The sequence below is a fragment of the Centroberyx gerrardi genome, chromosome 13 (assembly GCF_048128805.1).
Source record: "Centroberyx gerrardi isolate f3 chromosome 13, fCenGer3.hap1.cur.20231027, whole genome shotgun sequence".
NCBI classification, from domain to species: domain Eukaryota; kingdom Metazoa; phylum Chordata; class Actinopteri; order Beryciformes; family Berycidae; genus Centroberyx; species Centroberyx gerrardi.
This window is the reverse complement of record NC_136009.1, coordinates 27,888,808-27,916,185: the sequence shown is the minus strand read 5'-3', so window position 1 is coordinate 27,916,185 and position 27,378 is coordinate 27,888,808. Positions and strand designations below refer to the sequence as shown.

General features: G+C 42.2%; 1 protein-coding gene across 4 annotated transcripts in view; it reads right to left on the bottom strand.

Moving 5' to 3' along the window:
* Positions 1–27,378, bottom strand: part of zmynd11 (zinc finger, MYND-type containing 11) — a 39,202-nt gene that overhangs the window by 4,236 nt on the left and 7,588 nt on the right. For 2 of the 4 annotated variants that reach the window (XM_071924941.2, XM_071924944.2), the window contains 13 exons: positions 27,072–27,231; positions 25,021–25,044; positions 17,926–18,087; positions 16,185–16,262; positions 13,708–13,800; positions 11,133–11,220; positions 9,965–10,020; positions 8,049–8,126; positions 7,699–7,817; positions 5,091–5,433; positions 2,906–2,980; positions 1,628–1,906; positions 623–808 (listed from right to left, as the gene is read on the bottom strand). In XM_071924941.2, the coding sequence (XP_071781042.1) occupies positions 623–808; positions 1,628–1,906; positions 2,906–2,980; positions 5,091–5,433; positions 7,699–7,817; positions 8,049–8,126; positions 9,965–10,020; positions 11,133–11,220; positions 13,708–13,800; positions 16,185–16,262; positions 17,926–18,087; positions 25,021–25,044; positions 27,072–27,231 (1,741 nt within the window). The remainder of the gene's footprint in view (positions 1–622; positions 809–1,627; positions 1,907–2,905; positions 2,981–5,090; positions 5,434–7,698; positions 7,818–8,048; positions 8,127–9,964; positions 10,021–11,132; positions 11,221–13,707; positions 13,801–16,184; positions 16,263–17,925; positions 18,088–25,020; positions 25,045–27,071; positions 27,232–27,378) is intronic. The other 2 variants (XM_071924942.2, XM_078287923.1) reach the window with 2 other exon arrangements.

Below are 27,378 nucleotides of genomic sequence, written 5' to 3'. Positions count from 1 at the left end.
ACTAACATGATCCATACTGACCCTTTATTATTAGAGTTTTTGGGAATTTGCCAACTACTACCTACTTTTCTACCGGTACTTTCTCCATTAGAGTTGTCATGGTGGTGCCATTTTTACACCGGTGTTGAGGAGGGAAGCCGCCTTCCACCACTAGAGGGCGGTCTAAGCGCTGTCAAAGTCAGAGTCACGGAAATGAAAGTGTAACTTAAAATTCTACAATTTGCTCCAAACTTGTGTGTGTTTGTAACGGTTTGTAAACAGTAACTTTTTAAATCGGTGATGTGTCAAACTGCTCAACACTCAGAGAATTAACATGAGTGCAGAGCAAAGACAAAGCATATCGACTGTTTACCACTGGATAAGTAATTAATCCTATTGAAATTTTTTAAAGATATTGTGATCACAATTATTACTCCTGATGATCTGAAGCACATCTTATATCACCATCCTGGCTATTTTCATGTACTGTGGACATTCTAATTGAAATAAAATGCTTCAATATTGCTGATGTGCCAATATTCTGTGATTATTAATAGCGGAAACTAAAATCCCGATAAAACGAGTGTAGGCAATTAATTCCTCCAAGGCCGATGTCAAGCCAGCCCAGTGCGCTTCCACTCACCCACTGTTTCTTCTTGGTTTGGGAGATGAGCTGCTTGTGTTGGGCCACCATCTTCTTCACCTCCTCCACCAGCTCCTCCTTACACTTCTCCTTCACCTGCTTACACTTCCTCTCCATCTCGGCCTGGGCTCCCGCCACCGCCTTGTTCACCGCCTGGCGCTTCTCCTCCTCCATTTCCGAACGGAGCTATGTGGACAGAGGCGTACATGCCACTTGTGTTTTTAACTGTGTTAGATGTCAACATAAAACATGGCATTTGGTGAATGTTTTTTTTTCATCCAAAGCACCTTACAGTAGCATGAGTGCATACACAAAAGTATGTACAGTACTTAGAAACTTATTTCATCAGGGTCTCATTTTTTTAACAAACTTCAACATGCTTTTAGGTCATGTAGTTTATATTTCTTTATTATGAGAGCAATTCCACACCAACCTGAAACTAAATGCTACAGAAAATAATGATTATTGCTGCACAAATATTCAATAAATTCATTCTTTTAGTCTAAAAACAAGTTGTTTTCAAATAATCTTTACATTCTGATTTGCCTCCTACGGGAGTGCAGCAAATCACTAGAAGAGAACGGAAAAAGGCTTGTGAGGTTTTGGACAATTTTACAAAACTTACTGTAGAAAATGTGTGGTGCACACTGTCTTGGCCAGTGTTGGGGTAACGCTTACTCAAAATTACTTTTTTGAGGTTTTGTGGAGTGACTGAAGGCGTTAGTTTTCCAATTTATGTAATCAGTTATGAGCTACTTTAGAAATTTAACCATTTGAAAGGAAAATAAGTGACAAAATGCAAGTTTGATAGTGCAAATTAAAAAGAAAAACAAACAAAACTATTGTTACATGACGTTATTAAAAGCAGTTGGCTGCGGTTTGTGCACGGTGGAGGCTGGCAGAACTTCAAACACACACACACACACTCCTCTACCCTGTCCTTACATTCTCCAGGGCGTTGTGGACCATCAAACACACACACACACACACACACACTCCCCTCACCTTCTCCAGAGCCTCTCGGACGACCCTCTCCGTCTCCCTCTTGTTGTCGGCCTTCATCATCTCCTTGACGTCGTTGAAGATCTTGGTGTACTTCTCGTGGCACATGTTCTGGCAGGCGCCGTCGCTGCTGGTCTGGGTGCTGCGGTGCAGGGTGCGCGGCGACCCCCCGCTGGCCTTCTTGGTCTGCGTGGACACCGACAGCTTCTCCGGCTGCTGGGGGGCCGAGGACACGGGGATCTCCTGGCTGGAGCTGACCGCTTCCATCTCCGGCTCCGGGTCCTGGTGGAGAGGAGGAAACCAGGAAAATAGAAGAGACATTTGTTGGTGGCTGTGATTGGGGCAAGACCTACACCGTTTACCAGGAAACAGAAGAACCTGTCCATATTTCAGGAATAAAAAGGTGTTTAGCATGTTTAGTACGTGTAGCATTTTGTTTGTTTCCCATAAAATTTCCTGCTCCGAAGAGGATGTTGCTACATGACCTCCAGGGCAAGAAACGGGATAAGAGCCGATAACAGCCCTTGATAACTTGACTTCTGACCAGGTAAGCTTACGTCCAGTTAGCATAATGAAAGTGAATTAAACTTGTGCATTATTTGCAAAGAAAAAAACGGTTCCTGTTTTGTGCCATAAAGCAATCGAGCAGATTTTCCCACAAAACCTGACCCAGTGGCTCACACTGTAAAATGCAGAGTAGAGGCCAGTAGAGGCTGCCCTCAGCAATGGTTTAGTTTGTTTGAAAATTATACTAATGTCTCAAAATTAACATAGCAATTTTTGCACCTATAAGGAGAGTGAAAAATAAATGCAATTATCTTTAATCAATTTTAAATTATGTATTTATTTTATAGTTTATTTTCCACTTAACATAGCTATCCCAGTCTAACAGCAGTCAAATAACAAAATAAGAAAAGGGAATAAAAGTTTTTTCCCCCCTGAAGCTTTTGACTATTTTAGCCAGAAGGTCCACAAGGTAACGATTCAGCAGCATCCCGACAGCCATCTTGTAACCTTCACTAAGAGCTTTGAGACGTGTTGAGGTCCAGCACCAACACTTCAGGTTGCACAATACAATATCACCTAAGTATCGCAATACCAATCCATTACAATGCCTGTGGTATCAGAATCTTGTATTGAATATTCTAGTACCAAAATGAACAAAGTGTCAAAATAGTCAGCAGCATGTTTCTTGTATTACTATATGATTGTATCTTGTATTACTATATAATTACTATATTACTGTAGGGTAAAAACTGATGTAATGACAACCCAACTCACACTGGCTTCTTCTTTGGGCTCGACTGGTTGACTGCGGCGACTCTTCTTAGCCTTGGGCTCCTGGCTTCCTTTGAGCTGGACAAAACCAGAATAAAACATCACATGATGAACTTTGGGTAAATATGTGTTCTGGCAGGCTTTCATGTTCCAGTATAGAATGGCTTCATCAGATATACTTATTTGGATATTCAATAGTTAGATAGTCAGGTAAGACGAAATGAAACAGCTGCATTCATTTAAAATGCACTTTGAAAATGGACACACTTTATGTCTTTATATCTTGGGGCAGTTCAAGAATCTGATTTTAAATCTTACTTCATTTGATTGTAAATGTTTTGATTAATTATGAATGTAATGTATTGTGCCATATATGGTATTTTTTGTTTTTAGTTAGTGTAACTCCCATCCCTCAATGTGTCCCTGAGGTTTAAATAAAGGTTGCAATTTGTATTTCAAATGTAAAAAAGCTGCCATTACAGAAGTCATTAACAATCTGTATTTTGGAAATATATTATCTCACATTCTCCCAAACCCCATTATTTTCTGTTATGGTTCTTAGAAATACTAACTAATAACAACACCGTCATGTTTATAGTCACACAGTACAGTCTTATAATGTAGCAGCTCAGCCCCCAGATGGCAGTATTTTCCACCCAGCTGCAGTTGGTTTGAAGCTCCATGCTTCCTGTCTGAGTGGGTGTGTGCACACTGTGCAGCAGCACATGGGGAAACATGTCTGTGTTCAGAGGCTTGATATAGAGCTACAATAGAAGTCACTAATGCAAGTATTAACAGATTGGTGTTGACAAGATTGCACTGCAGACACATGAAAGTTTAATTTGTAGTGACGGTGAGAGACGCTGCTTTCGAGTGTTTGACTCCTCTGTGCCCTACAGCGCACATTAGCTGCGATTGGGAAAGTGAAGGTGTGGTAGAAATAAAAACAAGTCAAGATGACAGCTAAAGACATGACTGAGAAACTCCATGATGAAACTCAACAAGCAAGGAAACTGTATATAACAAAACCAAATGCCATGAATGACAAATGAAACAAAGTGAATTAAAAGTAAATCTAGTGAAGGTAATGAATTCAAAGGCAAAGTGAGGATTTAAAGTAAGAGGTGTGTAAATCTAGACAACTGAGCAGACAAACAAATAAAATAAACATTTCATTTGCTTCTGGCAGTGAGCTAGTGGACGCCTGTTGCAGCGACTCCCAAATGCTTTTCTGTTACTCTTCTATTTTTTCAGCACTCGGGGTGTTTAAACAATGCTGTCGCTCCCTTGCTCATTTCTCATGAGTTTTCTGAGTCTGAGACAGTGAAAAGGGATTTTAACAACAAAATCGAACTTTTGAGCATCTATTATTCACATATACCTGTTTTGTATACTCTCCCAAAGGAAGCCATCATATCAGATTCTGTCTTCGACCAGCCGCTTTATGCCGAACAGTATGTGTTCAAGATCTCCCCCAAGGTTCTGAATAGGTCGCTTTCAGACTCAAGATGCAAGTAAATGCAAATGAATTGCAGCGACATCCTAAAGCCGTTTAAAGGTATAATATGTAACATTTCCGCATTAAAATATCTAAAAACGATTAGACCTATGTTATATATTTTTTTGACTTGTGTACTTACATTATCCCAAATGTTTCCAACAAAACCCAGAGAAATCTGTGATTTTATTCAAGGTAACGGTGCGTTTCATTTGGTCGCCTGTCAATGGCGTCGTATCGCCTTTACCCCCTAACTTCCAGGGAAACGTCAGCCAACTAGCTAGATAGCCACTCTGTTGTTTTTTTCTCATTCTATTGTTTTTATTGGTCACTCGTGATGGATCACGATTATTCATTCCTGTTTGCTGTGCGTTCTGTCGCCGAAGCTGTCCCCGTAAAAAAAACTCCCATGATCCCACGCTACTTCACGACGTCATCAAACTACGTCTTTTGTTATTGTTTTGATTGAGAGACCCCTAGCGGCAGAAATCACATACTGTGCGTTTAAGCTAAACCCCCCATTTGGTCTATTCTTATTAAAAATTCTATTTCACATGGGTGTCTCCCAGTACGATTTTCTGCTGCAGCAACCCAATTTCTCTATGGGGACTCTTAAAGTTTCATTTTATCTAACCTTATCTTGTACAATAAAATCATAAAACAAAACAATACCAAAACGCCCCCACTTACATGTCGGACCTGCTCATTGCTGGTGGAGGAGATGCTGGACTCGGCTTCGTCAGTCCGCTCCAGCCTGTCCGTCCTCCCGTTGCCCTCTTCCTGTTGCTGCCGCTGGCTCTGGCTCTGGCTCTGGCTCTGACTCTGACTCTGGCTCTGGTTCTGGTTCTGTTGGTGGTGCTGGTGTGGCTGGCTGCCGTCCTCCATCTTGGTTTTCCAGAAGCGTCCCTCCCTGTGGAAGCGCTGGTAGAGCTCCAGCTCCTCGCAGGCTTTCTTCCAGCCCATGCTGCGCTTCACCTGCAGCTGCTGGACGCTCACCTTGATGTCCTGGATGTTGTCTGCGGGGATCCATGCTCTGGGGAAGGGAGGTGTTGGAGCCATATTACATCAGAATATTATGTTGCATTATTAAGTTGGAATTACATCTACCGAGAGGCATCTCACCACAAAATCTTTCTTCTTTCCTGAAACCATCTTCCCAAAAACTCTACTGCCATGTAATGATTTATTTTGATTGTACTTGCAGCAAAAAAGAAGCTCTAGCCTGGATCCAACACCCATGAGTTGCTCCTTTTAGTTTTCCCCACACATATTCACTTGTTAACCATGTGTCCTTTTCAATGTTGTGATTCATGGCACTGGCATGGCTATCATTTGGGTTGCTTTCCTGAATTCATCATCATTCTGAGTTGTTCCTGACCAGTCACTGTAGCAGAAAGTGGCTTAACACAGGTTAGGGTTGTCGCGGTGGGCGGTGTTACCGGTGGCATTCGGTTTTGGAGTCCACACCGGTGGCATTAGCCCCACACCGGGAATACCGTTATTTTGTATTTTGTAAAATAAAAGCACATATTCAGAGCTTCCATGTTCAAGTTAGGCTACAAAATGATAAATGGACATACTAACAACATACTGATCACTAAATCTGATCACTAATATGACAGATTAGGATGAATAGGATTAATTATTTGTCCTTACCTAGTGACAGCAATGTGTCCAGTACAATCCAATGGTAGCCTAGGATGATCACACCGAGAAGCGTCGCTAGAAACACGTAGCCACCAAAACCGTTGTTTTCCTACGGTACGGCACGCCTGGCGCGTGCTCTTCTCTTGCGACACATGCCGCGTTTTTCTAGGCGCACATAAAAATTTAAATATTCTCAACTTTTCAGCGCAAGGCGCGGAGTCGCACCGCTCGTCAATGTCACGTTTGGGCCAGGCAACCAATCAAATCAAGCAGAAGGCGGGCTTTCCTTCCTGTTTTGATGCGGTGGGAACGGTGGGACAGAGGAAGACACCGATGAAAAGCTGATATTAGCGGTCTTTAACCCGGTCGCACACGCAGCCCCGCTCCACAGGCCATCAAGCTGTTTTGCCCGACGCGGTCTGCCGAGGCGTTTTTGAAGCGGATGCGCCTGTAGCGACGCTTCTCGGTGTGATCGCCCCTTAAAGAAGGGGCGATCTGCACTCACATTAACTACCTGAGTGTTGAGCAGTGTTATAAATCGCTGATTAAAAAGTGTTACGTTTACAAATGCCGTTAACGTGAGTTTGGAGAGGAATTATAAGTTTCACTTTCATTGTAGTGACGCTGACTTTGATAGCGCTTAGACCCTCTAGTGGCGACAGGCGGTATAACCGGTGTCACCGGTGTTGAGGAGGGAAACGACACCACCGTGACAACTCTAACGCAGGTGGGTATAATGTAAACATCCAGCCCACGATTTGACGCCTAATCGAGTGCTTGATGCCTGTACACTCAAACTGCCTCCTCAAACAACAGCCCTGCTAATCATAAACTTCATTATCACATGAGAGTGAGAGCGGAAGTGAGGAGGCTGAATCCAGGTTTATAAAGAGCTAATTAAGTTGGGTGGGGAGGGAGGTAAGACGAGGGAGACAGGTTTCCCCAAAGCACTTTAATCTTACTAAGCTTTACCTACATGAGATTTTCATCTAATAATATTAACACCATACGTCACTTTGGCAGCTAACCAAGTGTCACTGGGATTTCCTGTTCTAATAAATAAAAATAAAGGCTGGCAAAAACAGACTTCTGGAAGCCAACAGCCACTAGTGACTGTGACTGAGGTAGACTGTGGCCGCTGGGAAGAGTGCTAACCTCAATGGATTATGTCAAACGAAGGCCTATTAAATTGAAAAATATGTCATGTAAACCTAACCTCAGGTCCTGATGTCCCAACACTTATTAAACTGAAAGATAGTGTGTACTGTTGTGAGATCTGCTAGCAGCACTAACCGTTGGAAGAACACCTGTTGCATATTTTTTTAAAATGCTGTGTACTGTTGCAAGGATGGTAGCAGTGCAAACATGAGATACTGATGTCTAAAGAAAAGAGCTAAGTGTGTCTGCTAGCAGTGCCATCTGTTGGTGTCCAAAGACGGCCTGTTAAATGTAACGGTGGGTGCTGTTGTGAGGACAGGGGCGGTCTTCACTTTGGGTGCTGCTGCCTACAGAAGAACTACTGAATAGAAAAGAAGCTGCGGCCAAATGAGGACACTAGCCGTCCCGACCTCAGATGCTGGTATCCTAAGAAGAACTATTAAATAGAAAAGAGATACTGTGTACTGTTCCGGGGTCTGCTAGCAGCGCTAACCTCTGGTGCTGGTGTCCGAAGAAACGCACATCCACCTGGTTGTCCTCCCTCTGAAGGACCTTGGCTGGCCAGTAGCCAAAACCTTTCATTTTGGCCCAGACCACCTCATGGCTGGGGCTCTGCAAGGACAGACAAAGAAAGCACATCAGACCACGAATGACCATTACCAAGCAAAACCAAAGTATTCAAGGCTTTCGCAGAGTTTCCCTAATACTGGAATTAGATACCAAGAGTCACGTTAACATCAAACATTATCTCTAATAAGGGGAAGACGTACAGCTTGTTAAAAGAGTAACTTCATTCAAAGAAAGTGAAGCCTGGCCTGGTAGAGCGGGTCTGGCCATACTTACGCAGGGGTAACAGAACCAGTTGTCAGGCCGGGCGTTGGACAGGTAGAAACAGTTCTTACATAACAACAACTCATTCAACTGGAAGAGAGAAGATGGGAGGGGTGGGGGGAGGGAGAGAGGGAACGAGGGAAGGAAGAGGGAGATGTGTTTTATTTTGTTGCATCATTTTGTTTCATCATATTCATTGTTGATTAGTTAGATCTAGGTGGGCTTGTTTTCTGTGAAGTCCTTTGAAACATGCTTGTGATGAAGAGCTGTAGAAATAAAAAATAAAATGAAATGGGTGAGACAGAGGAGGGGGCTTTATGTACAAGTAGTTGTTGCAATGTATAGGTTTCAGAAAGCCGAATTTAACACCTTTTTGATGCTACCTGGAATTTAATTGAAGACTAGAGTGATTTAAGACTATCGGCGAATTCGTTGGCGGTGGAAATTCCCTGCCGTTCTTTATGTCGATTTAAATTACCTTGATATTTGTTTATTTAAAATGTTGCCCAGTGCAAGTCTCTCAGGGTTTCCCTTCATGTATATTTACTGCTATTGGCTACTTCATTAGCCCAGGTGAGTTGTTGTGAATTTCATTTTTCAAACACAAAGCAAAGTAATTTAATCGAGTTTGTTTACCTTTGCACATTAAACAGAAATGGAAGATAGAAAAAAATTATTGTCCGCGTTATGAGTTTAAGTATTTAGGTTAGTCTGCTACTTAACCCTGACTCTTGTTCTGTGGGAAACACTGACAGTCAAATGTGGAAGTACACACAGAGACAAAAATTAAACTCAAGTTGATTTAAAATGTATTTAGTGCTTAAACACAGCCAACGATGATGATCAACTGACATGAGAATGTACACTATCATCCAACTTAACCAAGACCAACTTAAAAACCAAAACAAAGAAACTAAGTTGGCACTAACAGCCTATTCCCAATTGAACACAACCAATAAAAGTTAACTATAAAACTGACAGCATTGGAAAAAAGACAATAGGCAAACTAAAAGAAATTAAAAACAAATGTTTTGCATATTGTACTAACCCTGTTTACTATTAATCTAAGAGCAAAGAAACATGTCATGTGCTTTATTAGTTTATTTGATGGGGACAATGCAAATTAATAAACATTTCTGTAAAAAAAAAGCGTCTTTGAGTACCTAGAAAAGCGCTATACAAGTCTAATGTATTATTATTAAAAAGGCTAGTTTTCATCTGTAGTCCCTGCCCAGATGTCATTAACCCGCAGGAGTCCCCGATCACGCCGGCGTGATCAAATCACGTGACTAGTTCACGACATCGCTGCGTAAAAACGAAGTCACCCCGAACACTGCAAACAACTTCCAGCGAAAGTGCTGGCTTCAAACTCCATGCTAGTTTTTGTTTGAGGTTGATCGAAGTTGACATGAAATTATATTTCCTCCTACTGTAATATTTTGAGAGTTAGGGTTAGGGTTAATTTTGGCTGCCTAAAATTAAAAGCAGATATTAAAAACACAACCAGAGGACAAGAAATTAAGATATTTGAATACTTCCTAAGGTCTTAAATTCAATTTATTTTAAAACCCACAGATGCCCTGAATGTACTCGTTTAGCAAGTGGTGCTCCGCCACAGCAGGAACACAACCACTCCTGAGAGAAAATGAGAAATTAAAGCAACTGTATAAAGTAGCCAAATATCCCTCGAAAACACAAAGAGGTGTAGGCCTAATGTTTGGAATGAATATTTTTAGTATGAAAAAGCATCCAAAGGACAATGTCTGTGGCACTGCATCTCACAGTAAAGACCTAACAGAGACCAACAGAGACATTTACCCCTCCTCTCTTTGACATCCAAATATCACAAAGTAAAACAGAGTCGTTGCTACTTTTGCATGAGGAAATCTATGACAGATGAAACAAAAAGACAGAGAAAGCGTTTGTACCTCATGACATGTGTCACTGTAGAGCAACCGTGCGATCTCAGCCTGGTCACTGTGCACTGCAACACACAAACAACAGACTGCGCTCAGGGAGGAACAGGAGAAAGCAGGAAAACAGTCATCCACCATTAGAAGTGAATGGGAAATGTGAACGTGTGGCAAAGTAAATGAGATCCTGAAAATCACTTCCCTGAACATTGTAGTAACATCAGAACAATACCAGCCACAACATCTTTGTTACTCTTTTGTTAGGTTTAGTCTAGGATCAGCGATAAAACATAGAAGTGAAGTGGTAAAATTTGATTTATAAAAAAAACAAAACACACAGGAAGAGGAGATGAAATAACCAATTTGTGCAAACAAAAGACAAGGAAAGAAAACAAAATCAAGATCACAAGCTGCAGTCTTCTTTGTTGAACCGTATCTGGTTTGACTGCGTTTCCTGAAGGTGTTGCAGTTTGAGAATGGCTTTTATTTGGACATTTTTATCATGATATATGGACAATTGTGCTGCAGTTGCAACTGTAATTGTTATCTTTTTGGGGCAAGCTGAACAATAACGCTAGGTGATTAGTTTTCATTGTATTTTCTAGCTGTCAGGGGGGGGGGCACCTTGGCTAAAGAAAAAGTAAAATTCCTTGACTTTTCCATGACTTTTCATAACCAAGTTGGAGCACTTCCATGACCCAAAACCTTTATTCCTTTATAATAATAATAATAATAATGAACTTTATTTGTATAGCACCTTTCATACAAGAACTGCAGCTCAAAGTGCTTTACAACAGAGAAATTACATGCACCAAGTGCTTCACATAAAACTTGATAATGATAGTGAGAATAAGATAAGTGTGTTTATGGTTTGTTAATGTTAATGTTGTTTTTATAAAGGGGTGAACAGTCTGGTTTCCTGAAGAACACCAGCTAATGCACTGAATGTGTGAATCAAGCTGTAAAACACTAATTCCTGTAAAGTGACCCATCTGTACGTCCTCAGAGAACCGATCGCATCCCCTGACGTTCCCTGTCTGAGATACACCTCTCAGAATAATGATATTCCAGAGACCAGCGGGAACCCCCGAACATGAATGCAAAGTAAACACTGCAGGCTCTGCAATTAGGTTGAATAGAGAAGTGAAGGCAACATATTCCAACCAGTGTGGCCCGTACCCACCTCCAAACAAAATGGCCGTGTTGTGAACGATCAGCTGGGCGTCTGCCTTGAACTCATCAAAACTCTTATACTTCCCTTCAGTCAGGTTCTGAGAGACAGAGAGAGAGAGAGAGAGAGAGAATATTAGTACAATGAGGTCTATTCACATGCTGGGCAGAGGTGTGTGTTTGTGTGTGTGTGTGTGTGTGTGTGTGTGAGTGTGTGGGGTGATAGACATGTGAGAGGTCCAGGAGAGGGCAGTGTGCTCGGTAACACACACACATGCAGAGGTCTGGGCGGATTTCCAGTGTGTTTGGCAGAGGCTGGGTGTGATGCACCACTGACCACAGCACAGCAGAGTCCTCCCTGACCTCACACACACACACACACACACACAAAATACCACACAAACACTTGACTCAAGTTAACTCTCTCACACACCCCAAAACAAACACACACACATACACATCAAAGCCTACAAATATGCACGCACATAAGCCCACACACATACATGCCACACACACAAAACAATACCTCAGAAATAATTAACTCGAGTGAACACACATGCAACCCAAAACACACACACACACACACACGCTCAAGCTTATCCAGTGTGGACAGGCTCTGACTTGTCCTGTATGAAGACCTGCTCTGAGCTGATCTCATTGGAGGAGGACAAGTTAAGAAAATGCCAAGAGAGAGACAGAGAAGATGATGATCCCAGAGGACAGAGGAATTCTGGGTAGGGACGGGGCTATCTGCTGTCACCAGGAACCCCTTTCGTTCTCGTCAGTCAAGTCACCTCCTGATGCATCGTCGGCTGGTAAGTACCAGGATCTTTATCCGTCCTCGCGTTCTTTTTGTTTTGGTATCGTGCTTCGGCGGTTAGATATTACATAACAAGAACGCAAACCGCATATTGAGGGGGCGTCCTGGTGGCTCAGTGGTCTAAGGCGCATACCGGTAAACGCGACAAATCTGTTCGAATCCGGCCCGGGACGTTTGATGCATGTCATGCCCCCCCCCCCCCCTCTCTACCCCTAGTCTCTACTGTCTCTCTCTCTCTCTCTCGACTCTCTAATAAAGGCAAAAAATTGCCAAAAAATAATCTTAAAAAAAAAAAAATAATAACGCATATTGAGAAAGAGCCCTTGTTTCATTAGCAGCATGGCTACAGCGACAGCCTTGTTGTTAAAAAAGCAGGCTTGTGACTGGGAGGCTGCTGGTTCAAATCCCCAGGCCAGATAGAGAAAATACCGGTGGAAAAAGTAAGCAGCTGGAGGATAAGTGCCTTGCTCAAGGGCTCCTGTTGAGGGAGAGGAGCCCTTGAGCAAAGCACTTATCCTCCAACTGTTCCAATGAAGTTGCTCAGTGGCCAACAGTAGAAGACTACCGCCGGTGTGTGAAAACGTTCTAACTCCAGTTTTGCCGATTGTCATGTTTCACCTTCAGCTGAAGGGTTACATGGTTCTCTGTGGGTTGAGACAAACTCTATGACCCACGGGCCCAGGAAACCCTTTCAAACCCCACTGGATAAACTTAAAATACATGGTGGTCAAGCTAAAATCAAGGCTGTTTTTTCTTAGTTCCCAAAAAGCTGGAATTTAGGAGATACAATGTTTTCACGTGACGGCAGCGCTATGATTATACTGGGCAGACTGCATTCCTTGATAGCAGCATTTCACTGGGCTTTTTCTGTCGGGTCCCGACTTTAACAAAGAACTTGTAGATTTTAACTCTCCTGGCTGCCAGGAAGAAACTACATTTGTCATATAGGTACAGGCAGAAGAAACCCTTTAAGAGTTTAAGACCTCCTGGCTTTATATTAGGGATGGGCTTGAATAGTCAAATTACCCAAAATAGACATTGAAATCAACTTTTAAAATAATAAATTCATTTAAACATCAATTGCATGCCTGATGCCCACTTAGTCCTCATCACTCTGCCACTGCAGCACAAAGCAGCTTTGTGCCACTTATAAACCATCTACTAAAAAACTCCTTCACAAGGTCTATTGTTATCATTCTGCACCAAAAGCACTTGAATGTGCAACAAGTCTTTTTTGACTTCTGAACTTGGAAGTAGGAGCTTACAAGATGCACTTGAAGGCAGCATCAGTTCCAAGAAATCATGCAGGTGTATAGTGTCATGCCACCATTATATATGCAGGAAAAAAATGGAAATGTTCATCCCTAATTTATAGGGAGGTAAAGTATAAATACTACATATCAATACTGGAAAACTGTTGCGACGTGAATTTCATCAGTCAATGTTTATAAAAAAAAACAAAAAAACAACATAATTCTGTCATTTGTGAACTTTAATAATAAAACTTAATGTGCTTTACTTTCATCCAAGTCATCATTTTGTCAGAGTAGGTGTCGGTTTTTTCAAATGACGAGTGTCTCATTTGGAATGAAACTCTTCCAAGTCGAGCCACATGTTGTATATTATTGTTAGTCAGATCCAAGGGCGTGCGATGAGCAGACAGCACGATAAATAACCTGCTAGACTCAAAACTGCTTCATTAACTCTAAAACCATGTAGGTTGAAACCTCTGAAACGCCTTGAAACTAAGAAAACATTAGCATGGTACCTCCTGGATGTTGGAGACGTCCAGCGCGGTGTGGATCAGTCGTCTGTACATGGGATGTTTAGTGTCTTTGCCTTTCTTGTTCAGGTCCACTGCCTGCCAGGGAGAGAGAGAGAGAGAGAGAGAGAGAGAGAGAGAGAGAAGACGAATAATGATTTAATACCACTTTTATAGAGTGGGAGAGGGGGATAGAGGGAAGGGACGGAGAGGGAGATGAGGAAGAGGGGATGAAGGAGGGACGAAGGGAGGGAGGAGGAGAGAAAGGGAGGGTTGAAGAGATGGAGGGTGAATAATGACATTTAACACCACTTTTATTGAGTAAGACGGGGAAGGTGAGGAGGAGAGGTAGAGGGAGGGATGGAATGAAGGAGGGATGAAGGGAGACAGAGGGGGAAGAGAAATAATGAGATTTAACACCACTTTTATAGAGTAGGAGCGAGAGAGTGAGGGTACAGATGGAGTGAAGGAATGAAGGAGGGATGAAGGGGGAAAATCAGAAAGATAGAGATGTAATGGATGAAGAAACAGAGGAAGGGAGGGATGGGAGGATGGAGTGGGAAGAGAATGAGGGAGTGCTGGAGGGGGCTCTTTTTTTTTTTTTTTAAGGGGTCAGTTGTGGGCAGTTTTACTGGTCCTTGATTTAAAACGACATAAAAGCCAAACGGCTCAGAGCTGAGGCAGACCGGACCGCAGACCACAGACCGGCCGAGTGGAGAATCATGGCTTTAACAACAAGAAAATTGTGGCCGAGACCTGTGGTTTCCAAACTGGGGTCTGGGAAGCTCCAGAGGCCCTTCAGGGGGCTCCAGAGGGTCCCCCACAAAATGAAGAACAGTTTAATTTAACCATTAGACATCGTTGATTTGGAAACAGACAAATGAGAGAAATCAGAAGTTTCACTCTCTCCACTGTAATCTTCCCACCTACAGTATCAACAGCCATCTACATCTGTAAATTATATTAAACATCAAAAATCTTCTCAGGTGGGGGTCCAGTCTTCACTAATAGGGGTCTGAGGCCTACGATATGTATCTGTTTTTGGGGTCTTTACATGAAAACATTAAGGGAAAAGTTGGCTTTGACGGACTAAAGGCCAGCGCCGACACACGATCATCAGCAAAATCACTTTTGGCGCACACCGCTCAAAATTTCCACTGAGTTGCTGTAATATCTACTCCAAGTTTGCAGCTGACCTTTCAAAGCATGATACAACATTAGAGTTGGAAAATAAACTTGAATGCTAGTCCACATCAATATTTTCTGTTTTATTCTATTCCATTTTATTCTCACTATATGACATTTTTGGATGAGCATTAATATAACCAGCAAATTAACTGCAAATCCCTTCATGAGATGATCCAGCGTGCATTAATAAGTAAAGGAACAGGTAACATTAATCCACGTGTGAGCGTTGTGCTCGATTAAAGCTCACATAAATAATGTCATGTTTTTTTAATTGCCGAGTCGTGTAACGATTCAGCATCTCCTACTGTTTTTATATCCCGCGCCTTCCTGTTTTCATGCGGACAGCGATGATGCATCGACAGGCCTGCCTTCACCATAGCGGTGAGCACAGCACAAATTGCTTGTCAAGTGTGGGCGGCTTTAACCATCGTTAAGAAGGCATATCTGACGTTACGCTCTAATTAATGAAACGAGAGAGCCTTGTTTAAAGAACTGAGAAAGGTCCTTGGTACAACTGATACTAACCCGACCAACAGAAAGGTTGATGAACTAGTTAAAGAAGCGCACCCGTTTATTTTGGTGATTCTAAAAAGGGGGGATCCTCTTTTCTCTTCCCCCCCTCCATCAGGAGGTCAGAGGTCAGCTAGAGAACAGCAGGAGCTGATAGGGATTCAGTGTGTTGCTGAAGGACACTTCAGCAGGACGGATCCTTGCTGACGGGGCTGGTCACTAATCACTACAGCGCCGGTCACTAATCACTACAGCGCCGGTCACTAAACACTACAGCGCCGGTCACTAAACACCACAGCGCCCTGCGTTGAGGAGCAGTCTGCTCTGTTCTCAGCTGACTGTAGGGAGGATGATGAGCTCAAGGCGGCTCACACCAACAATAATAAAAGCTTTTAAACTAAAAATGTTTTGAAAACTTTTTAAATAAACACAAAACTTCAATTTGATGATGTAAATGCTATTTCTATCATGTTTGTGTGAGTGTGTAAGTCACATAAGAGCATCTGCTAAATGGCTGAAATGTAAACGTGTGTAAAAAAAAAAGAAAAAGAAAAAACCTCTCTGATTCTACGAATGCTACTGAAGAAGACTGTGAGATACGGTTGGTTTGACTACTATGACAAAATGTATTTACTGCTGTAGACAACAGTGTCTGCTAAATGACAAATGTAAAATGACATGTAAAATTATGTAATAATGTGTGTAGTAATTTAAGTCATAAACGAGTGCCAGCTGAATGCCTAAGATGTAAATGTAATTGTCTGTTTGTGTGTGTGGGTTCTCACCCTCTCTTTCATGCGTTGGACGATGAAGCGCAGGTATTTACACATCTCCTGTTTGTTCAGGTTCTTCTTTTTACTGCCCTGCGGATGGAGAGAGGGATGAAGTGAAGGAGAGGGAGGAGGAAGAGAACTAAGCAGAGTTAAAAACCACAGCAGGCTATGATCTGACCTTGTAACCCAAATACTCATGTATACACACACACTCAAAATCAATATTTATGATGGCCCGCGACAGAAACATGTCATCTTCAATCATACCAATGAGAAGCAGAGGAAAGGGCCAGGTACAGGAAGGAAAAAAAGAGGCAGAGAAAGAGGACGAGAGGGCCAAAGAATGAATATGGGAGGGAGAAGGAGAGAGAAAAAGACAGAATGCGAGAAGCAGAGAGAGCAGCAACTTTTTCAGCAGCGATGGTGGTTTCCTCTGTTTACACTATTAGCTACTATCTGTAAAATTTCAGTGTAGAGTGCATTCACACGACATGATGGTCCTGGATAGGTAAGGTGAGTTGTGAGGCGGACAACTTCACCACTCAATAATGAGTATTCTACACAGAACGGCGGATAAATTATCATACAAAACATTCAAGGGCCAATTTTCTTAGTCAGCGAAGGGTTTTACTAAGTGTCCAAAAAACACTGCAGTTCACCGCTGGATTCCAAAGCCTCTGAATGGAATATAAACGCAAGTAAGGGCTTGCTGGAAAACCGTGGAGATTTGCTGCAGGACAAATTTTGTCTCTAGTCTCTAGATCTGTTATTCAAAACGAGCTTAGTTACGGTACTCTTCAGCGAAATTTTGTGTGTAACCTACCTCTCGGTTATTGGACTTGGCAGTTTTAAACACCAAGAGGAGGGAGCAACAGGTGTCTGTCATAACACACTGTCTGTGTTTGGCGCAAGATTCAACAGAACGGTAACGGTGCGAACATAAAAAACATCCATTCTTTACAACAACGTGTCGCAACTTAATTTAATTTAAAACAAAAGCCGGCGCTTACTGAGAACACTGGGCAGGGGTAATAGGTTGGCCAAGGGGCAGTAACTGAGGGTCAGGGGTAACTGAGGCCGTTGGGGTTAGGTCAGTGGGAGGGATGACCCTCTGTCAGGCAGTGAAAACTAATACCTGGTGGAAGAGTGTAACAAATGGTTTATGTTAAAGGGATGAGACTGAAACGATTTAGCAAATACGGATGGGAAATTAATTTTGGTTGCCTTTTTTCAAGGGATACTATTGAATTATATTCTGAATTATAGTTTGTTGTCTTTCTTCACCAGTCACTTCTTGCATTGTGAAAAAAGTAGGTTTCTGTGTTGGCACTATGGCTAAAGCCAATGGGTACTTATTAGTTTGCTGCTAGCAGTACTACTGGTTTCAAGGAGAAATGTTAACATTGCTAAAAAGCTGTAGCTGCAGGACAATTCAAGACTCAAGCTGAAAATGTCAAGGTGCCCTTAAAAGCCTCTCTTTTGATACACACACACACTTAGAATACATTCCTGTTTTCCAAAAGAAGAGGCACTCAAATTATTTTTTATAGTGGCCTAGTGGTTAGAGAGACTGTCCCATAACCTAAAGGTCATGGTTTTTATCCACTTCCAGTGTGCTTTGTAAGTCCGTCTTTTGGTGCATGGACACTTACACAGATGCATACAGCCAGGTTCTCCAAAGGCGCCACTCGATATGTCTTCACACACACACACACACACACACACACACACCCATTCAACCACCACCACCTACCCTGCAGACGACACACTGCCAGTGGGAGCCGCCGTCTCTGGGCTTGTACTCCTCTGACAGGCATTTGAGGTGGTAGACCCGGAAGCAGTTGTCGCACATCAAGACGTCACCTGGTAGGTGACACTCGAAGCAGTACCAGTCGTGGCTCTCTGCCTCCCAGTCCTGCAGGACAGACACAATGGAGCACAGGGTTGGGTGACCCCCCCTCCAACCCGCTAGCCACACCAGGGAGGGAAATGAATTTCTCCATCCACCAGTCCACTAATGTTGTGTCCATTCAAACTAGCTCTCAGATATACAATAAACCTTTTTTCTTGCTTTTCATTTGTAGTATTTATTTATGATGACTCTACTTGGCTGGTAGCCTTGTGTTTAGAGAGACCGTCCCATTACCGGAAAATCTCAGATTCAATCCCACGACACTGAACCTCTACCTGCTTACTGACTGAAGGTGCTCTGGATGAGATTATCACCTAAACAACCTTCCTTCCTTGTGTCTTTAGTTATTTGTATTTGAAAATGCAGCTACTGCTAAGCTGGCCCTCTCATATGTGGTTTAATGAGCTATGTTCTCTATTGATTTGCACTGCGGACAGCTTTGCGTGTCTTTGTGCCCCCTCAAAAATCTTTGGGTGAGATTTATGCAGGTTTGGCCTCTGATCCTTTTTGCTAATAGACTCCTGTTTGTTTTTGTGCCAATATAGCAAAATTTGACTTTGTGATTTTGATGTTGTTTGGCTTTTGTATGTTCCTTGTCTACACCTTTTAAATTTATTTTGATGCTGCTGTCTTTGGTTGATCTCCCTTGAAAAAGAGATTATCTCAATAGAAACTGCCTGGTAAAATAAAGGTAAAATAAATAATTTAAAGTGGCTGTAGAGTAAGCACACTTTTAACTTCCTTTTTTATTGCTAATGTCCATTAATGCCCCAATACTGCATAGAAAAGAATGAATGTTGGGTTCATTGCATAGACCCAGTTATGATAGCATGATTGTGATACCTAGGCACACTGTCATTCCCCAGTGCATTGCACCAGCAGTTTCAAAGATTCACTATTTAATTGAAATTCCAGACTAGGCACTCTAAATGCAAATTTTATACAACTTTAACACTGTCCATGGAAATATTCAAAATATTTAATTTTCTGAACTTTCCTCCTGAATATGATTATGGAAGTGTAGCCTATTGGTATTCGACAAAGGGAAGGACAATTGATGGAATTGAAGTGAGTTATTTTTTTAGTTTGTTTGGGTAAGTGATTCAGGCCATGGCTATATTATGGGGTAGCAATAGCCTCGCCGTTAGAGAAGTGTGCCAAAAGGTCAGAGGGTGAGAAATGCTCCCTCCCTGAACAAATAGTTTGAAGGTGCCTTTGTGCAAGGGACTGAACCCCCTGTTGCTCCTGCAGACGACTGGTTGTACTGGGTAGCTCCCAGGGGAGAATGTGTGGAATTCTATTACTGTGAAGCAGTGCAGTGCCAAAAAGATGTATTAAAATCTTCCCAGGATCAATAAGATTTTTAAATGTAAGTAACAATCAAGTGTTATGGTTAACAGGAGGAGTCGTCAACACCGAGTGTTAAGTTGGAAAGTGAATTCTGACAGACTCGCTCCTTCTTCACCATCTGCAATCAACCCCCACCATCCATTTACTACATCATCAAAACAAAAATGTAGTTATGTATATTGTGGACATCATTGTACATGTACATACTCCTATGCAGCCATGGAAACCTGGGTCCTTGTACAATTACAGGAGACTGCACAAGACTTGGACTGTACAAGACTTAGACCACTTTTGGAAAACTAGGTTAGGACAGCTTATCTCATCTGCACAAATGAGTAGTTTGCATTGCTTCTTTCTACGTTTTCCTTTTAATCACTGTTGTTTTATCACTTCTTCAATGTTTCATTACTGTGCAACTTAACTAAAACCAAACAGTGCTTTGTGTGAATAGAGATGAAATGTTTTCCAACTCTGGAGGTAATTATTAGCTTGCCTCTTGCAAAGTTTAACATGACATAACAATCTGCCTTTGTTCGGTGGTAAGTAAAAGTTAATATTGAATCTTGAGTGTTAGTGTTTGCAGCTGGAGGGTATTGAATGGACGAGGGTGGGGCAAACCTGACAACTTCTTCAAATAACTGTACAGGATTTTTACATTGATTGTTCATTCTCAGTTCATGATTTTTTCCTGATTCTGACTAGTCCTGATTCTGACTATTCTTCACTGGGGTTCCTGTGAAGGGCACAGAGACAGGAAGCATGAACCACTAGAAATTCAACTACTCATCAACCTGTCAAGAGTCCAACTCCTCCCACTCACAGTCTGGACCGACTCAGGAGGAGAGCAGGAGAGTCGTGACTGACTCCAGCTTAATATAAAATGAAAAGAATGGCACTTCACAATCCCTTTCTTGATCTCTTCCCCATTTTTTATGCTTTGTGCATTCGGTTCAGCTGGAGGGAGCTAACTAGATTTAATAATCAATGCAGTGATGATCAGATATAGTCGATAAGAATAGCACTTGATAATCTGCTTCTTAAACTCTTCCCATCTGTGGCGCTTTGTGTGTTTAATCTGGCTCAGATGACTAGCTAATCAATGTACTGCTGATCAGCTGACAATTTTAAGATCTGGTCTGAAACCATTCAAGGCCTCAAATAGCTTGGAGTAAGCTACCTAAGAGCAATGATACATGGGGTAACTATGTGAGCAAGTCTGGTGGGCAAGGGTTGCTCAACATTGTGCTTTTGATCACATAAGAACATATCCTTGCCAGGGAACATTTAAATGCATTCTGACTGTTGTTGATTACTGCCAGTTGCTAGGAGTGGTACCCATTCTCACAGCCACAAAAATTGTCAAGTGTATCACCACCCTAATGAAAACAATACAAAACCCTCAACCTTTTCACACATTTCCTTAAATAACCCTGACAAGTCTTTGCACAGAAAACCTCAACAAGGTCGCACATTGCAGCACCGTACCCTCCTTCTGTCTGAAGACACGTCTGGATTTAAACTGACGTAGGCTAGAGTGCCTCCATCAGTCGTGTAGGGGCGAAACAAACCCAAACACAACCATAAATAGTCATGAGGACAAAAGGAGTGAAGACAGCTCTGACAGTCACACTGCCAGCTTCGCTGCAACACCAAGGGCCCTGATGTGAAGCAAGGCCTGCCAGAAGCACTCTACACTCTAAAATCTAGGGGTTCATTGGGGGCTCTTCTAACAGAGGATCCAATGAGAACCTTAGGGTCCCTCAGTAGAAAGAAATACCCCTAAAGAGGTCCTTAAAGAATTCCTATATCTTAGATGTTTGTGGAAGTACCATCAGGGATCATGAACTCTTTATGAAGACGTTCTTCGAGGTACTTTCTGCGGGCGAAATTTCAAGCAGACCATAATTCATCAACAAAATCCACATAGGAGCACTCATTTCCTTGATTGGTCAGAAATTTGTTTTTCTATCAGGGTAAACAATTGCTCATGGATCATTGCATTTGCTGTCATTCTTTGGTTCATATACCAATCTGTGGTTTGTGAGGTGAATAGTGAATTGGAATGCGTTTCAGTGCTGCTGGCCACTGTGTAAACAAAACTCATCCTTAACCCATACCTCACAGCTTGTTTAAACAGTAATGCACAGTACTATAGCTGGGTGGGATCATAGTCGGATCACATTCTCGCTCCAAACAAGGCGCTCAAGGGTTCTTTTGGAAAAGTAGCGAGGCCACCCAACTGCGACTGCTGTGTTCTCATATGCCCAAACAAACAGAACTAAGGAGGAAACTGCTCCAGGGTTTAAGTAACTGCTCTAAACCAACTAGGTGTAAAAATGCTCTGAAAATCCACCCTCAGATTCCTCAAAGGACTTTTACTGTTTAGAGTGTAATAGACTCTTCACACACACAAACACTTGACAATACAGAGATGGCCCTTGTGTTCTGTCAAGCGTCAAGAGGTACTTCCCTGTTGTTGCACTGTCTGATGAATGAAAAGTGGCTGACTTCAAAAGGCAGGAGCTCTTTGGAGCCAAGGACGCTGTGTCTGTGGTTTTGGCAGACCGGGCTTTGACAGTAGCAGGGATGCCAGAAATGGGCCAAAGCCACACAGATACTATTACACTGATATGTTATTTGAGTACCAGCTTTAGCTTGCGTTAATGATGCCTATGAAAAAATAGCGAAACATAGGAACGTTTTCAAAACTCCATGACAAATCTAAGTTACAATCATAATACAGTCGAGTTCAGCCAAAGTTCAGACACATTTAAGTCCTATCTCAAATTTGCAAGGCAAAATCAAAAGCCAAAGGAGAAAAAAAAGTCAAAAAGAAACTGTTTGTGGGCTCAAAATCACAGAGTTCCCCTTACATCTGAGAAATGCCTCTGTGCTTTCTGGAGGGAGAATTGGGCCTCGACTAAAAAGCTGCCAACAAAGGCAGAGACTTGGAAAGTGATAGAGGAGGAGTTGAGGGAGCCAGAGGGTTGGCTGCCTTTCGCTGCCTTCCCACTGCTTCCTTACTCTGGTAACAGCTCTGAACAGCTCTGCAGTGTCAGTGTCAAGCTGGGACATGCCAGAGAGCTGAGCAAGGCTGAGCAGCGGGACTAGCGTGCCGTCTAATGACCTACACAAAACATCCCCAGGATTCATCACGTCTTGTGCCTTTTAGAAGTGCCTTGCTTCATTGGCGTCCAGCATAGTCTTAAGGCCCACATAAACTGGACCCCGACCTTTGACTGAGTGTGCACTGCTGTAGTTGAGTTCCCAGCATCCAGAAAAGATTACCATGATTCCTACAAATTTTTCATTTTAAAATCCCATACCTTTTTCAGACCTTCATTTCTTGACTGGTCAGGCCAGTGTTCAAAGCAATGCTGATAGTGGCTGGCCAATATCACTGTCAACAGTGCCATATCACTCTGTAGCTTAAGCTCAAATATCACCAACAGAAGGGCAACTGTCACAACAGGCAAAATGTGGTTCTAAAACTGCTATCTTTGCAATCAGGTGTATTTGGAAAGCATTATTTCCCATACGTCCCAGACATTCCAGACCTGCAAATTCTAAAATGATTTATACATTCCCAGATGTTCTAGACCTGTAATTGGCTATGACTGAGTGGACAGTTTCAAGCATCCAATGGAGATAACGGCAACTGGTCTGTAAACTGCTGACTAGCCTGAGAGAATCCTCCATTTAGAAACACTAGTGCAGCGCCCGTTCAAAACATGCCTGTCTGGAACGGGCCGATTGCTTGGCCTCCGGTATTGCTGCTTGCAGCTTTCTCGAGAACCGCTCATCCAAACAACTTCACACTCGACACTGCGCTTCCAGTCGCTTGCTTTGAGCCCCGCTGCTGCACAGAGTGCTGTTCGCTTGTTTATTCAAAGTTTATTAATATTGAACGTGTCGCATGTCCAATCCGACACTGCACGTCCTTGGGTCCCCAGCAATACACCCGCCAAGTGTGAAGCGGATCGGACGGACGGTTCTCGAGATATGCGAAGGACACACATACAGAGATTCCTTGCTTTATAGTATGATGTATTGCATTAATAAATGGAATAATAGAGAAGAAGTTTGGGTCTGTTTATTTGGGTCCTCTTTTGCCGTATATAAGACACTCTTTTCAACTGCCACCAAGTGCATCATCACATTTGCAAAATCATTTTCATCATCATACATCACAAGCCTGCAGATTCAAATTAGTTTCACCCTCGCATTTTCAAATAGGCAACAAACCCTCCAACCATTTTCCTTTATGAACTAAAAACATGTTAAAAATGCAAAAATCAAGGTGTGAATTCACAAAAAAAAAATCTAAAAATAATGCTGAGTAAACCTGGATTAAATCCAATATGACTTGAGGCCTTAGCGTATTTCTACTTATTCTCAAGAATTTGGTTGCACCATTTTCAGTGTGCAAATTCTGCGGGCAAATATTCCTGAGGTCAACACAAGGACACCACACATGCCAGTTGGATTGAATCCAGGCACCTACAGAGAGAGAACTAGCCTCCATCAAGGAGGAGTAATTGCTTTACCATGCTTCTCATGGACACAAACTTTAGTGATTTGATTGGAGTGACTGCTGACCTGAAAGAACCGGTCAGCTACATTACTAGTGACAGGCATGAAGACAACTAAAGAGTATGACCACACAAACCACAACCCGATCCCATCTCCCTCCCTATCTCCACCCCCATTTTATCAAATAAAAAAAGAGCATGCCAGACAGAAGTAAGAACACAGAGTAGAACACGCTTCTGAGGAGAACTACAACTAAACAACTACAAGAACTACAAACGCACACTGATAGATGCTTGCTACCAACCTGCGGCTATGCTAGCATTGCTTGTCATCTCACATAAAGACATGAGTCAATTAGCAGACACTGATTACTGAAACTTATTCTTGTTGTTTAACTGTGGTTGATATAGTCTCTAAGTGCAAAGCCAAGGAATGAATACAGCTTTGAGCTGTACCAGGTAATCCTTGACGCTGTTTAGGTTACTTGGTGGTTGTGTCTTTATCAAGCAACGGCACATCTGTAGATAAGTAGCAAGCAAATATTTAATGAAGATCACTGATCAATTCCGCAAGAAATGTGGCCACGTAGACACAGCGCTGCAATGGACTTTCATGAAGCTTTTTACATGTCATGTCAGCAAGTAGTTTCTGGCAGTGTTTTTACTATGGTACTGTAGGCCTGTGTGCAGTGATTTGCAAATGGAAATATTTTTAATTCTTTTCAGCTTTCGCATTGTGCAATCTTTAAAAGAGTTGTCTAATTTAAGGTGCAGACTCATTCACAAGCATTACGTTGTGCGAGGAGATTGAATTTCTCACCTGTGGCACAGAAGGCCTGCTTTTTATTTTATATAGCCTACATCTTGTCACTAACCAGAACATGTGCTGTTGTTTTTTTTGCATCCTGCATAAAAAGATTCACTCAAATCCCTGACTGCACTGCATGTGGCAGAACTGATTTCTCACAGAATGATGTTAGTTGAGAGGAAAAGAAATTAAGAGAGATCCAATAAAAACAAACCCCAAGTTTGAAAACAACAATGCAGCCCTTACCTTGCTTCCTTCTGCTTTCGGCTCCTGTGATTGCAAGTGATTCAAAGAGTAGTGTTTAAAAGTCCTGCTGCTACAATGACCTGAGCTCCGCTGGACAACAGTTTCATGTCCTGAGAGACTAACAGCATTTTCCATATAGACTTGTGTGGGGTGTCATTGCAGAAAGGCCCACTACAAATAGCTTCCCCCATCGGATTTGTTAAAAGTGCTTGTGTGTGCATGCTTCTGTCCATGATGCATGTTTTGGCCTGCCACCACCACAGATAACCTAGGATACAGTGACTTGAGAGATACGCCTTGCTAGGATATGAATTAGTCTAGTACAATGTGTTTTGTGCAAGGGTATGTGCATGTCCAAACCAGTGTTTTAAGGGGAGCAGCAGCTAATATTAGAACTTCATGTTTGCAGCAAAAGCATTTTTTCTATCATGTCATTATTATGCTGCTATAAATCACCTCAGGCACTTCTGATATTCCTACATAATTATAATTCCTCACATATCACCGATGAAGGTCCTTTAATAAAACTACCAGGGTTAGGGGTTTGAATCCCACTGGGCAAAAAACACCGGAATGAAATCAACTACCAAATATGTTATGTTAATGCCACTTAATATTATCAATGTATAATAATACATAATGTGCTCTTGCATTATAGACAGTAAAAGATATAAAATAATCCTCGGCAGGTTGTGCTGGAGCACTGTGCTACTCCTACTTTAGTGATAAAGTGAGGATTGGATGTTTGGAAATTTTACTTGGTGGTGCTGCAAAATCGCAAGCCGGCGCAGAGCCGCTGTGACAGTGTTGGATGAGAACATTACAATACAAAGCACTGTTCCTTCCAAATAACAAGGGAAATAAGGGGGAAATAAAAAAAGGACTTCAAATGAAAAGGGAAAAAAACAGTAATAACACAAAGCTGGATGAAACAAGGCTGTCTGAGTAAGCCAAAAGATGACTTCAAAAACTACAAGATGTCTTGAAAGGGGCTATTCAAAAAGAAATTATGTGTTGTAATTTGACATGTTTAATGGATGGCCCTTCTCCATCTTGGCATAGCACTTTTCCATTTGCATAGAACTATTTAATTACAGTCCTTGATGGGGCCAAAACGCCACTTTGACTTAGTATGGGAAACGTTTCTACTTTTTCTCTCTGGGTCTTATTTCTTTACTTAGCACTTCTCCATCGTCCCTGATCATTCTAGGGACACAGTAATATTTGTTCCCTCTAATGTTGGGTGCTGTGAGTCTGTGTTCACGCTGCGAGCAACTTGGCTGATTGGTTTCTCTATTCTGACCAATTATGGGCGGTGCAAAACGCTCCAAGTGAATCTTTGTAGTGGTCTTGTGGCAAATCATGTATTTTTTTGCTGCTTTGGTGTTGTCTTTCATAATGTTACATTGTTTTGGCTAGCTAGCAAGCACTAATTAGGTAACATTAACAAAAAAAAAAAAAAAAGACTTCAGAGCTTATCATCGACCACAACAACCGTTTGGTTTTTGTTTTTTTTTGGGTTTTTTTACGTTTATTCCTGTCGTCTTTCAAATAAAAGTTGTAGAAACCTGGGAAACTTTGAATGGCTGTAATCAACTTCTCGTCCATTTTGAACTATTGTTCATGAAACAAAATCTCATCGGTAGGGAAACAGGGAAGTGTGGAAATCTGATTGGCTGTTGACGGCTGATGACCGCAACAAGTTAAGCCATGGCCAACTTTCCTCGGCTGACATCGGTCGAGTTTCCCTGGTCACTCAGTTCTATAGGAAATGGATGGACTTCCAGTGATTTGTTGATCATGTTGCTCACAGTGTGAACGCACAAACACCCCTTCACTAATTACTATTGGTTGCTAGTAATGTTTGCAAACTAGGAATTGAAGCTTTTGCACTCATGGCAAGTCTCTCTGGAGGAGAGCGCCAGCTACATGATTAAAATGTAAATTAATAATTCTCTGACCGTTTATGACGAATAACGGTATTTTGGTAATAAATATGCCGTTACTCCGGCCTCTGAGGCCCTAATATGTCATGGGGTTACTGAGCTTACCATCTCATCCCCGGGTAGCCAGTAGCCTTCCTGTTCGATGCCGGCCTTGGAGCCCTTGCAGCCAACGGTCAAGGTCTCCACCACCAGGCCGTCCTTCACAGCCAAGCTTAGTTGTCTGGCTGTTTCCTTAGGGTGCATGCCAAACACACGGCTCAGGTACCTGGGTGGGCGTGGACGGAAAAGTAATTGAGGGGTGCAAGGTGGCAGCCGTAGTGATAGCAGCCTTGTTGCAGCAGTAATTCATGCTAACAAAGACAATGAAGATGTAGACAAACACTATATGTCAATATAAGCATATGTGGATATA